The sequence below is a fragment of the Apaloderma vittatum genome, unplaced genomic scaffold (genome assembly GCF_000703405.1).
Source record: "Apaloderma vittatum isolate BGI_N311 unplaced genomic scaffold, ASM70340v1 scaffold6799, whole genome shotgun sequence".
Taxonomy (NCBI): domain Eukaryota; kingdom Metazoa; phylum Chordata; class Aves; order Trogoniformes; family Trogonidae; genus Apaloderma; species Apaloderma vittatum.
In genome coordinates this window covers 67,276-80,240 of record NW_009734570.1, presented here as the reverse complement: position 1 = coordinate 80,240, position 12,965 = coordinate 67,276, and the positions used below count along the sequence as shown (strand labels likewise).

At 39.7% G+C, this 12,965-nt stretch overlaps 1 protein-coding gene across 1 annotated transcript in view; it reads left to right on the top strand.

The window, feature by feature from the left end:
• Positions 1-12,965, top strand: part of MTA3 (metastasis associated 1 family, member 3) — a 124,553-nt gene that overhangs the window by 84,078 nt on the left and 27,510 nt on the right. Inside the window, exon 14 of the mRNA XM_009876328.1 lies at positions 3,721-3,867. Coding sequence (XP_009874630.1) covers positions 3,721-3,867 — 147 coding nt within the window. The remainder of the gene's footprint in view (positions 1-3,720; positions 3,868-12,965) is intronic.

Sequence of the window (12,965 nt, the reverse complement as noted above, 5' to 3'; positions counted from 1 at the left end):
AGGAATTAAAAGATCCCTAATTACTGTTACTCTGTAATACAATAATATGATGGGATAACATAATTCAGACAAAAACCTCTGAAATGCCTCATTACCATTCTCAGGTGTCATGAAGCAGCTGGTCAGAAAGTGCTGATTTAAAGCATGCAAATATGAATGTATGAATGAGTGAGTGTAAGGTGTGAAGACTCCAGGAAGGACTTGGTGCATTGAGAAGTGGTCCTGGCTGTTTAATTAGGTTCATTTCTAGAACTTAAAGGGAGAGCTTGGCCTTGCTAGCTTCTCTACTGCAGAAAGAGAAAGGACAGCCTTGGTGGTAATCTAATGGAGGATTGGTGTCTTCCACAATGAAGAGTTGAAGGAAGGCAATCGGCTGTTCACTTAGCTGAAAAATTTGAAATGATATCTCTATGCTTGTAGACAGGAGGAGTTTGTGAATTCTGCTATGTTGATGCATCTGGGATTACTGTGGTGGCTGCTGGAGCTCTTTGGCAAATAAGCTATCAGTTTAGAATCACAGAATCATTCAGATTGGAAAAGACCCTTAGGATCGTCAAGTCCAAGCATTAACCCTACTCTACAGAGCTCACCCCTACACCATGTCCTCCAACATCACATCTAAATGACCTTTAAACACATCCAGGAATGGTGACTCCCTGGGCAGCCTGTTAGTGGTGTTAAACCTGAAAATTAACCATTCCTTCAGAAAATTGGAAAAGATTGCCAAATTAATCCAAATTCCAATCATCTTCAAATGGTGCAAACCTTTCTATTTCACTTTAAAGTTTTGCTTTAGCAATCAGTAGTGTTTTTAACATTAAGCACATCTGTGTTCCCATCTTAGTAAAAAAAACCAAAATAGATGCATTTTTCTTACAGCATGAAAAATGGGACATGCCATGAAATGTGCCAGGTGCCTGGTGTTCCTAATTCTGTGAAAAGCAGATGAGCAGTGCAATGAATGGCAGTAAAAAGCTGTCATCTAAGTGGTGAGGAGATTGGTGATGTCAAACCAGCCTTTATATGCACACCCAAACCTACTTTGAAGCAGTTACATGCGTTGCCCACGCATGGCCCTGTTCCACTCTTCAAATCTGACCCCCTTGAAGCACCTCAGGTGCGGGTGTTCATGCTTCAGGAGTCTGATCGCAAGCTTCTGACCGAACTATTGGTTAGCAATTAAGCAAAGTCTTTTCAAATGTGAAAATTGTTGTTGGTGTCTCCTCCTGGCCTGTTGTTCCTGGTACAGCCTGGCCAAGTCATTGTGCCCATCCTGCTCTTTTCCACCTGTTTGGATGCTGACGGTGCTGTTTTGGTCCCACTTCTGTCTCTCTGCCTTTTAAAGGTTATCCTGACTTCTTGTGGCGCATCCCCAGCCTCCCCTGCAGTCGCTGTGGGCAGGCTGGGTACCTGAAGGCTGCCTGCAAAGGGCAGCAGGGAGCAGGAGGCGAACTCTTAGATATCCAATGTCCTTGGTGTTCTTGAAAGAGGAAAAATCTGCTATCACCATGGACTTTGACTTTTGTGCAGTGATTTCTGTTTCTGCTGCATTCTTGCAGTGAATGGCAGAGGCTGGAGGGTGTCCTCCTTGGATACCTGCCCTCACTTTAGGTTTTGCATATTCCTAGCTTCTATAGTTAATTATATAAACAGAAAAGCAGAAGGAAGCACTCTTCTGGGCTACAGATGAGAAGGTACTTTTTGTCTTCTGATCTTATTCTCCTTGGGCAGCTGATTCTGCTGATCTGTCTTCCAGTCCCTCTAGGTCTCTTCTCCCTAGTGAGTAGCGATAGGACAAGAGGGAACGGGTTCACGTTGTGCCAGGGGAAGTTTAGATTGGATATTAGGAAAAAACCTCTTCACCAAAAGAGTGGTGAAGCACTGGAATGGATTGCTGAGGGAGGTGGTGGAGTCACCATCCCTGGACGTGTTTAAAAAATGGCTGGATGTGGCACTTCAGGAGATGGTTTAGTGGTATGGGGGTGTAGGGCTGTAGGTTGGACCTGATGATCTTAAGGTCCTTTCCAGCCTTGATGTTTCTATGATTCTATGATTCTGCCCTCATGTTCTCAGCCCAGATGTCTATTCTGTTCCGTGGGCACACGGGGTGGCTGGCTGTAATCGGGCTGCAAGCATCTCTCAACCCACGCAGTGCCAGCAGCTGGAGCCCTTGTGGCTGGGTCAGAAGGACAGGGACCTGCCGTCGGGCCGTCTGACTGCCCTCACAAATTTGGGTCTGTCTGAGGACATACATGGTGGTGACATTTTGAACCCAAATGCATGATGGGAATAAGGTAATTGGTTCAGGAAATTTCTGGCAATGGACAAGCAGACTGCTGAGGCAGTCTTGCAGATAACTTGTCTGGCAGATAACCTGGACGATTCTCTGCAGCTTATCAGCTTTTGGCAAACACAGCAGCTGCCACCCAGAGGTTTTCTCGACAGATGCGCTTCACCACCTCTTGCCCACCTTTCTTACTCGTTAGCCAAAATAATCCTGCCCTGCAAACCATATTAGATACTCTGGGATGTTTGAAGCTCCCAAATAATGACTCTGTGTGGGAGTCCAGCAGTACTTGGGGAACCCAGTGCAATCCTAACAATTTTTATGTGCCTGCTGCAGATTTGGAGTAGTTTTAGCTTCAGAGCCCTGCTGTGGCTGGCCCCCTGACTCTAGCACTTGGTGACTTGTTATTAAAGCTTGTTATTGCAACAGAAAATACTGGATAGTTTGAGGTATTGAGGTGATTTCAGTCTAATAAAATGCTTTTATTTGCTTGCTAATAAAACTGTAGGCATGTAGCTCCAATACAAACCTCAAAAGGGTGAGGAAAATGTAAACACAGACCTGTTTCAGGTTGATTTGTATTATCTGTTTGACCTCTGAAATGCTTACACATCTACACCTGTCATGGTTTAACCCCAGCTGGCAACCAAATTCCCCGCAGCTGTTTGCCCTGGGTGGGATAGGGAAGAGAATCGGCAGAGTGGCAGTGAGAAAATTTCCCACTGGTTGAGATAAAGACAATTTAATAGGTAAAGCAAAAGCTGTGAACGCAAAGTAAAACAAGGAATTGACTCACCACTTCCCATGGGCAGACCAGTGTTCAGCTATCTGCAAGAGAGCACGGCTCCGTCAGGTGTAACGGTGACTTAGGAAGACAAACACCATCACTCAAAACATCTCCTTCTCTCCCCCTTCCTGTACCTTCCCCCGGCTTTATAGGCTGAGCATGATGCCACATGGTGTGGAATATCCCACTGGCCAGTTGGGGTCAGAGGTTCCCACTGTGTCCCCTCTCAACTTCTTGTGCCCCCCCGGCCGCCTCGCTGGTGGGGTGAGGAGCAGAAAAGACCCTGACTCTGTGTCAGCGCTGCTCAGCAATAACTAAAACATCTCTGAATTACCAACACTGTTTCCAGCACAGACCCAAAACACAGCCCTGTACTAGCTACTATGAAGAAGATAACTCTATCCTAGCCAAAACCAGCACAACACCATAATAATGAAACAGATTTTTCTTACTTAGAGGAACTAGAGGTATAAAGAATTGTGTTTGAATTGTTATTCGAGGCCCTATAAGTACACTTGTTCAGAAGAAACTTTTTTTTACTCTAACTGGAAATTTAAATATAAATTTAATATGTCAAATAGACTATCTCTATTTATTTTTTAATCAGATATCTATAATTTTTGTCTCTTTCTTTTGTCTCAAACAGAGGTTCATCCTGCAGTGAAACCCAACGTAATCAGGTCAACACCAAGCCTTCAAAGTCCAAGTGCAAAACGACTGCTTGCACCCCCCAATCACTCTTCGTTAAGTATTTTGGGAAAAAGAAACTACAGCCATCATAATGGTCTTGATGGTATGTGAACGAATATAAAAGAAATATTTTTTTAAGTCTCTGAATTACAGAACTTTATGTGGACCTGAGATGGCGTTAAATAAGGGAGTACAGACAGACAGAAATGTAAGGTACAGGCACCGTGTTTATAGCATTGATTCTTAATGCTAGGAATAGTGATTCTTATTCACTGAATGTGGATATATCAATGCCAACTCTTAGAAAAATTCCTTTTACCATTTTTCTTACTAATCTTGATATAAAATGACAAGAAAATAAATTTGGTGAGGGCAGAGATGCAACATGTTTTATTTCAGCTAACCACGTTGCATTTTTATTTGAAGAAATACTTTGCAGAGATATGCAAGACATTTTGAATTACTCTCTGTGAAATTACTTGATACATACTGGACCTGCTGGTTTACAGCCAATCTCTTTGCTATAATGTGTGAATTCTAAATGTGACTTAGTCTGGATTCTCAACAGCACGATTGGTAATAAAGGGAAAATAGCTTCTGCCATCTTGCATCCCAAGGCCGGTGTCACAGAGCCAGTCAAAACAAGAAGTACTCCTGGCAATAAGGACTGGTGGAAGGTAGGAGCTCCTTAGAAAGCGACTGTCCCTGCATTTCTACCACTTGCAGAAGAGGGAGTAAAAGGGCATTACAGAGGTACGAGAGAGGCTTTGCCTGTACTCTCTGCAGCTCTTGAGGCAGTTTTTAAGCCTGGTGTATCCAGCCACTTCATTACAGTGTGGTGCAAAGGGAGAGCAGGTTTGAAGCTGTGCAAAAAAAAAAATATGATGGAAATTTGTGAGTGTGGCTGACTTTTCTCAAACAATCTTTATTTTCTTATTCCGAAAAGTGTGCATTACTGATTTTTTGTTTTTAAATTTGTCATTGTCAAAAAGAAAGATTTTCAACTGGAACTTTGAACAGTTTTGCCTCATATTTAGATAAGAGGAGAACCCAGCAGGCTATAATTTGCTTGCACTGGAAAGAAATGCATGTGTTCCTGAACTCTCTTTTTGTGAGATGTAACTTCTGTAAGCCAATTGCTTATTTGTTCTGTAATTGAATAAGGTCGCTGAGACTAGAAATCTGAAAGAAGTTAGGCTCTGAAATAGACTGCTCAGGACAGAGCCTGCACAACAGAGGTGACTGTCTGTTTTCATGCTTCACAAAACAGGTCGAGGAAGAAGTGAGAAGGACTTGCCTTTTACACAAGCCAGTAGAAGTAATATTCCAAATACAGGAAGAAAAACTTGATCTGTTGTGCATCGACTTCCCATAATGGTCATGTTTTTCTGTCACTGCAATGCTAGTTGTATCTTACAATCAAAATACCTACTGTGTATTTAATAATACCTGGATGGAAATCACTGCATACTTTGGCAACAAGATGGTTGTTTAGCGTAAACAGGAAAGAGAATTGCTCAGACCTCTGCTCAGTGTGCAAACAGCCATTGCCTAGGAGGCAAACACCACCCATGGCCGTTCAGTGAGCCGAGATGACAACTGTGTGGTTTGTGCTTGAAGGAAAAGGTGATGATGTTAATAGGCAGAGCCATAAATGCCGAATTTCCACCACGATCTTCGAATATGAAATTCCTCAGGGATGGCCAGGTAATTGCTGCCTGGGAACGTGAATGAAGGCTGCTTCCCTGCCTCTAGCAACGCTGGCCATCAGGCTGGGCTCTCCATATGAGCTTTGAGCGGTGAGTGACTGTCACCTGAAAATAAAGGTGAAGTTACACTCCTACCACAGAGAAGGCTGTAGCAAGAAGTTAAATGTAAACATTGTTTTGATTACCCCCCTCCTTATGTCCCTATAAGGATGCATGCTTAGAAGTCTTCACATTTTTACTTCTGCTTAGCATGGATATTCCCTTCAAAGAGTGTATAAAGCCAGTCATTAGCCACACTGATTAGTTTGTATCCAACAGTCAGCTAACTGTGTTAAGTCAGTTTGCACAAAATAACGTCTAATCTGCAAAATTAGTATTAAGAACATTAAGTCACTGCTTCAGGAGGTAACTGTTTCTGCTTATCTGTTTTCTGTGAAAACATAACTTGAGAAAGCATATATCCTAAATAACTTCAATATGTATTCTGTTAGTTTTAAAAATGGCTATTTTAGTGGTTAAAAATGGCTATTTTAGTGGTTAAAAATGGCTATTTTAGTGTTTTGTATTTCGGTTCTTATCATAGCCCCTCTCTTTAAGTGAACAAATCAGTTGTAATGATACTTAACAGCACAGGTCCTCTGATCCCTTTGATTTAAAAATTGTTACCTTTAATATTTACCTTCTCTGATTATTGGTAAATATAAAATACTTTCTTTTTTTTTTTTTTTTTTGCTGTATCCAGCTTCTCTTCAGTACACAGTAAAAACTGTGACCAGATCAACTTGGGAAATGGTGGTTCCTGTGTAATTGTACTGATCACAGTGTACTGTTTGTGCAATGAAAGGTTTTGCCAACCTCCAGAATTTTTGTGTTACTATAAATATATGAAAAAGCTTTTTTGGTTCCAAAACGGGGTTTATTGCATTGTATCAATTAACAGTGTCCAGAAAGCTTCTACGGAGATGATGACATGTTCTGTTTTTCAATGCGTGCTTTGATGAAATGAGCAAACAAAAAGGAGCGCAGTGGTCTTATATTAATTCTCATCTCTTGCTATTTTCATAACCTTAATGTTATTTACATAGAAATGTCTGCATGTTCAGGTTTGCTTTCTTCCAACACTATTAGAAACTTATAAATATGTTTCCTGACGTTAGGCAATAATTTACAATGTTCAAGTAAATGTCACTTAGGCTTGCACAAATACATATTTAGATTGGCATATTTAAAGTCAGTCTTACTGCCTAGGTGAATTGAGTGCCATATTTTGACAGAATTTGTTATTTGCAATATAATAATTATTGGCTCAGAAATAAACCAATTTAATATGGAAATGGCACTTTATCACTGCATGAGGGAGTAGAGGAAGTTTATGAAAATCATCATTAATATTTGGTTTAATGCTTTTAAAAGTCATAAACAAGAACATGATTAGCATTTCTCAGAGAAGTTTTATGTTGGCTTGAGTCTTGATTTTGGCCAACGCAGCACAATTTTCCTTTTCATTTTTCCGTGGATGCACCTTCCAGGAAAAGTCTGGTGCAACTGGTAGGGGCGGAGGAGTCTGTCCTTCCTGATTACTATTGCTGGATCTTTATCGGGATGATGGAACTCATTTATCTCTTCATAAATGGTGGCATTTATGCTCTGATGTCTTGGTATTAACTGATCTGAGTGTCAGTCGCTGGTGGCTGAGAGATGCAGTTGTAGCTGTGTGCATGAACCCATGTATAAGGCATATACATAAATAAAATTGTGCTGCTTAAGCATTGTGTATTGTAGCTAGACAGAATATCTGGTAGTTTTGTAGTTGTTTGTGTCCTTTATTGTAGGAGGAAGATTTTTTTTCTCGATGGTCTTAGAAAAGTGTCCTTTTATTTTCAAACAACAGCAAATGTTGCTTTCTGTAGGATGGAATGAAAAATGCCAGAAAGTTGTGCTTTTTTGTGTGTGTACTATGCATGCTGATGTTTTTAACTACTCTGCAATGCAGTGTTTCCATTGCTGCTGAAACTAAAGTCAAAACAAGATATTTAAGTGGTTCTCAGCAGTGGAGACAGTCTCTATTAAGTGGGAAAATTCCATCTTCAGAAAATGGCAATCTTGCCAAACACTACATGTATCCGATTTTATGACTGGACTCGACCATGGGAAGATTCAGGTGTGACCGTGAAGTGCTTTGTAGATATTTTGAAGCTGATGTTTAAATTGCAGCGTCTGAAATTATTCCGAGCGATTACGTTCACCCACAAGCTGCTTAACTATGAGCAACAGTACATCCAAGTAGTCAAGTTTCACGTCAGGCTATTGTTTCGGCAGGGTGAGTAATGATAATTTTCCTTATAATATTTGGAAAGATCAGGTGGAAGTATTTTGTGCGAGTATAGTCTCTGTCAGCTGGCAGGCATTTCCTTACTTTTGCATGGATCAGAAGCAGAATATCCACAGGATGTCCAAGATGTTAACGTCACTAATGAGTTACAGAATTCAGTCTGTGCCTGTTGATACCATTTTCCTGACTTGTGGGCAGAAATAAGAGAATTGCTTGTTCATAGCTGAAGAGACTTTAATCAACAGCCCTGATCCTCCTTCTCTTTTCCCTTGCCTGGACCTTTAATGCTGTATTTCAGGCTGAGATGGCCTGGTGCCTTCAAAAGGATTCTTTCAGCAGTCAGATTTCTGCTCCTGAGTATACTGAAGTATGCAGCTGTATCTAAGAATGAGACACCAATTTTGGGGTACCTTTTCCTAGGATCCTGCACATCTCTGGCCCAGCAAGATGAGAAAGTGACATGAGCAATTGGCAAAGGGAGAAACACCTCAAATTAAATGTACCTTCTCTCTTAGACGCTACTTTGGTCATTCCTCTCCGCTTATGACTAATAATATTGGCTGTTGAGGAGGTGAGCAAGGGATAAAGGCTTATATTTAATCCCTTTTTTATCGTGAGGAGTTTGAGATTCTCCTTTGACAAGCACGTGAAAACAGAGGCAGCCAAACCGAGAAGTGGGGAGACTGGACCCTTTCCTGCCTCAATTAACTTCACGTAACCCTGTGTGAAAGTAGATCAGAGGGAAGGAGTTGTCACTGTAGGATGGAATTTCTCAGCAGAGGGGCTTGTATTTTCTTGAAGGTGTCTTATCCTCGTTACCACAACACTATTTTTCAGTAGAGATGGAGATGTTCTACAGTGGTGGCAGGCTAGCAGCATGAAATGCGTACCAAAATTATCTGACAGTCCGTTATTTAAATAAAATCTTACATTCTCTCTTACATTTTAATAAACTAATAAATGAACCTACCCAAATTGTTATAAAGCTGATTTTACATACCAATCATTTCCAACTGAAAGAGAATAAGATGGGATAAACGAGCTGGCGTGAGAATCTACTTTAGCCATTTTTTGCCATGCTGAAAAAAGTATGATTAATATTGGTTAATGTTGAATTGTGTGTACCCACTCTCCCAAAAAGTGAGAAAGAAAAGTTGTTTATTGTTCCACACACACTTTTTCCTCTTAAATTTACTTTGGGCAGGTGCATTCTAGTGTTGATCCTGGATATAGCCAGCAAACATTCTGAAATGTTTGACTACAGACCTCATACTGAAATGTGTGCACTGGTATCAATGGAAATGTGAGCACAGAAGGTAGATATCTCTGGAAAAATTGATGTGTTTCAGTCATTTACTGGACAAGCAGAAGACTGTGAAAAGGGTGTTTATGACTCTTGGTTATTTCCCAACGTGTTACTCAGAGCATTTATTTATTTCGTGATATAAAATGCTTTGTGGTAAAAGCCTTGTCATGCCTTTCTATACAAAGTAATTAAAGCCTTCTCTGACCATCAAGAGATTAGTTTTTGCATTTTTTTTCATTTTTTGCAGCTTGCACAAGAGTAGCCAATTCCTGTCTATTTGTAACTTCCATTTGGAAGCAAGTGGTTTAAATGTTTAGCAGAAAACTAAAATGCCGTAAAGCTTGCATTTCTGTGTTCAGTGTATTCATTTGTTTTTGCAGAAGAGCGAATGATGGTACTGGAGATGAACTAGTGACAACCTACAAATTAGGTACCTGGAAAATGATAGAGATCTTAATTACCCCAAGGTGTTACTGCTGGCATTGTCAGTTATGTTATAGAACTAAGCTACTACATTTCATGTTTACACATTTCAAGCCTTCTTTTGTGTGTGCTTCAATTTTTTTATTCTAAACAATATTTTTCCTTCAGTTCATTTACAATGAGTTGATGATTTTCCCTTCCCCACTTTGATCTTCATTCCTCCAGCCCCAATGATGCAAATGGCCTTGCATCTTAAAACAAAAAATAATCAACTAGGAGGAAAAAAAAAGATACATTTTTTTTCTTTTTTTCCCCCTAGAATTTCTTAAAGTTGATGAAACAATTGTCTTGCAGTGATAGATGTGCAGTCATTGTTTGCCTACATCAAGTTACAAATAATTGTCTTCCATTCTGTGTCCAAAGTGCTCACAATTCAGACTGTTTTTTTTCACTGGGTAAAGGTAGGCAGTGTGACTTCTCTGTGATGAATTTGGTCACAGGAGGACTTCAGGAGCAAAACCATTTCCGCAAACCCATGTTCCCTTGAATTTCTGGTTTTTTTTAAAATACAGACAGTGATTGCTTTTGTTTTGCCAAAGTTGAAACACAATCTCCATTCAACTGGAGTTCTCGGGCTTACAGTATCTTGTGAAATCCGAGTTCTTTCCAAGGGTGCAAGTACAGTACAAGTTGAATAGGGGATTTTCTTTTTTGTGTGTGTTTGTTTGTTTGCTTTGTTTTGCTTTTATTTCCTTTCTTTCAAAAATGCGTCTTTGCCAACATTTGAATCACAGAAAGCACAAAACTAGAATTGGATTCGTGCTTTGATGCCCCACTTCAGGTGTGCCGTACATAGGGGGCTGGTTAGCTCAGTCGGTTGAGCATGTTGCTAACATCGCCGAGGTCATGGGTTCGATTCCTGTTTGGTCCCCATGTGTTGCCTGATCTAGTCAAGAGGTGGTGTCCCTGGCGACAGGGAGGCTGGATTAAAATGATTTCTAAGGTCCCTTCCAGCCTAGGCCATTCTAAGATTCCTTGCATTTAGTTGTACTAAGGAAATGAATGCTTTGGAGAAGATAACAGCATCGTATCTGCCTTCCCCAGCGTGACACGTGCCTCTCAGCCCTCTGGTCATGACAGGGGTTAGGAAAAGCAAATTATGTGGGACTGCAGATGGAAGAAGGGGCACTCCATGGGGAACTGCCCCATTTATTCTGCTGAATCAGGTTTTCTTCCTTTTTTTTTTTATTTTTGTAATATGCAGGTAATGTGTAGGCATAAAATTGCAGTAACACTGGGGTTTTTAATTGGCAGAATAAATCACCTCTTAAAACACTAAACAATAGGAACAACAGTATAATTAAGTTAGCATTTAAAGCACAGTGCAGACAACCAGAACCTAATTCCTGGAATCGCTACTTTCCCCTAGTATTATTTGAAAGAATTAAAGCTGCAGAGGGAGAATCCTGTCTGTTGGGTAACAGGATTAGCAGCATATTACCTCATGAATTATGTGTTCTGGATTCAGCATCTGAAGTTCGTACTTAAACTGCTTCTGTGTACGATTACTGTCAAGTACGTTATTATTTTTTGTAAGCTGTGATTGCAGAGCTTAGCAATTTTAGTACATAATGCAATAGGGCAGGCACCTTCAGAAAGTGCTTAGGCACTGTAACTGGAAAGATCCTGTGTCTGGAGAAAATGCTTCGTGATAATTTTGTATAGTTTTATGCTTTTTGCATTTCTCGCCTCTGTATTGTTTCCAATGTCTGTCTTGGGGAGACCAAGGTTCTTCGTTAAATTAAGTCAAACTCAATCCTAGTATAATTATAATGTGTATATATATATATAAAAATGAAAGTAGGGGCTTTTTTTTATAATGCATTTGAAGTAACACTTGTGACATGTTCATTTGCTACAAATTGGTAGGAAAAAAAAATTACATTTGATTACTTACAATACTCATAACCCAAGTTGAGAAGAAATAATGACATCGTTTTCCTTTTTCATCTTATCTCATAAGGTGGTCCTTCCTGGATGAAAAGGTTCTTTTTAGTTTTATGTACCATGATAATCTGAGGGTGTTACTAGGATTAAACACTTCTGTTTTCTGTCTGACTTTATTTTCCATGTGTCTTAATGGCATTATCTTGAAGTGTATTTATTGTGGAAGGTTTAGAAAAAGAGCCTCTTTCACCTGCTACTGTTGCTGGTGACCCCATTAATAGAAAAGAGAAGGATGGATATCAAATAAGTGAGTTTTCTATCAGCAGAACTCAAGAATAGCACATATAAACCTATGAACAGTTGGAGCAGGACTGGAGTATTATTAGGGATGTGGTTTCTGTCCTCACTTGAAAAAATCTTAAGGGGAAAAAAAATTATGTTACTGGGGAATAATATGTAAACTTGAAATACTACTGTATCTGACACCATACCTTAGCAGTGCTATTTTTGTGACTTAGCTTTAAAGGGTTTTACAGTGGGAAATTTTATAGTCTCTTAGTGTCTATAAACAGGGAGAAACACTTGATTGGTCAGTATGGCTAGAAGAGTGATTTCTAATGTGAGGAAATCTCCTTTTACAACTTTATTAATTTCTATTTGAGTTCAAGTAAATACGTTGTAGATAGAGCATATGGGCATCTTAATTTCTGCCGTTGATGCATCAATTTCACTGCAATAATAAACTTCTAAACATCTTGTCAGTACTGAAGTTGCATTGACTATAATTTACTCATGTCGCATCACCAAAAACCCTGACTGGCCATTTCTGTTTAAAGTGGAGTAATCCATTTCACTAGCACTTCATAGGCCCTAAGAGGAGAATCATTCCGTATCCTGCAGTTGCCTTTCTGCCGAAGAGGTGCAAGTGCAGATTATTGCCTTGCACAAAATCATTTGCTATAATATCTAATTTATAAACTGAGTGTCCACTGGTGCCAGTTTCACTGAAATTCGAGCCCGATTATTTAAATTCCCAAAGGCATTCTGAAATTTTGCAGATATAGCTGAAAATCTTAAGTTTTGTTTTCTGTTCTGTTGAACAGCAAGATGTTTGAGTTTTTTTAAATAAGCTCTGTTGCCCTCAAGCTGCATTAGAAGTTACATCGTTGTGCAGACCTTTTGTAAAACATGCCTTTTTTAATGCTCCGTGACTGCCCTTTTAATGGGAAGCAAGAGCTTTCTTCCTTGGTTACTTTAATTAAAAACAAAGTAATCCACAGAATTGGCTTGTGTGTGTTCATGCATAAATGTTGATCAGAATCCAGCCAAATCAGGTTGTAATTATTTTCTGGAAGAAATTGGAGTCTTCTCAGTTCTAAAATCTGAATATTTGGGTATCAGAGTATGTTAAGAGTTTAAATTCTGTAACCATGGCACCTTAATTAGTAATCTCTGCTAGATCCTAGATTTTATTTTTTTTTTTA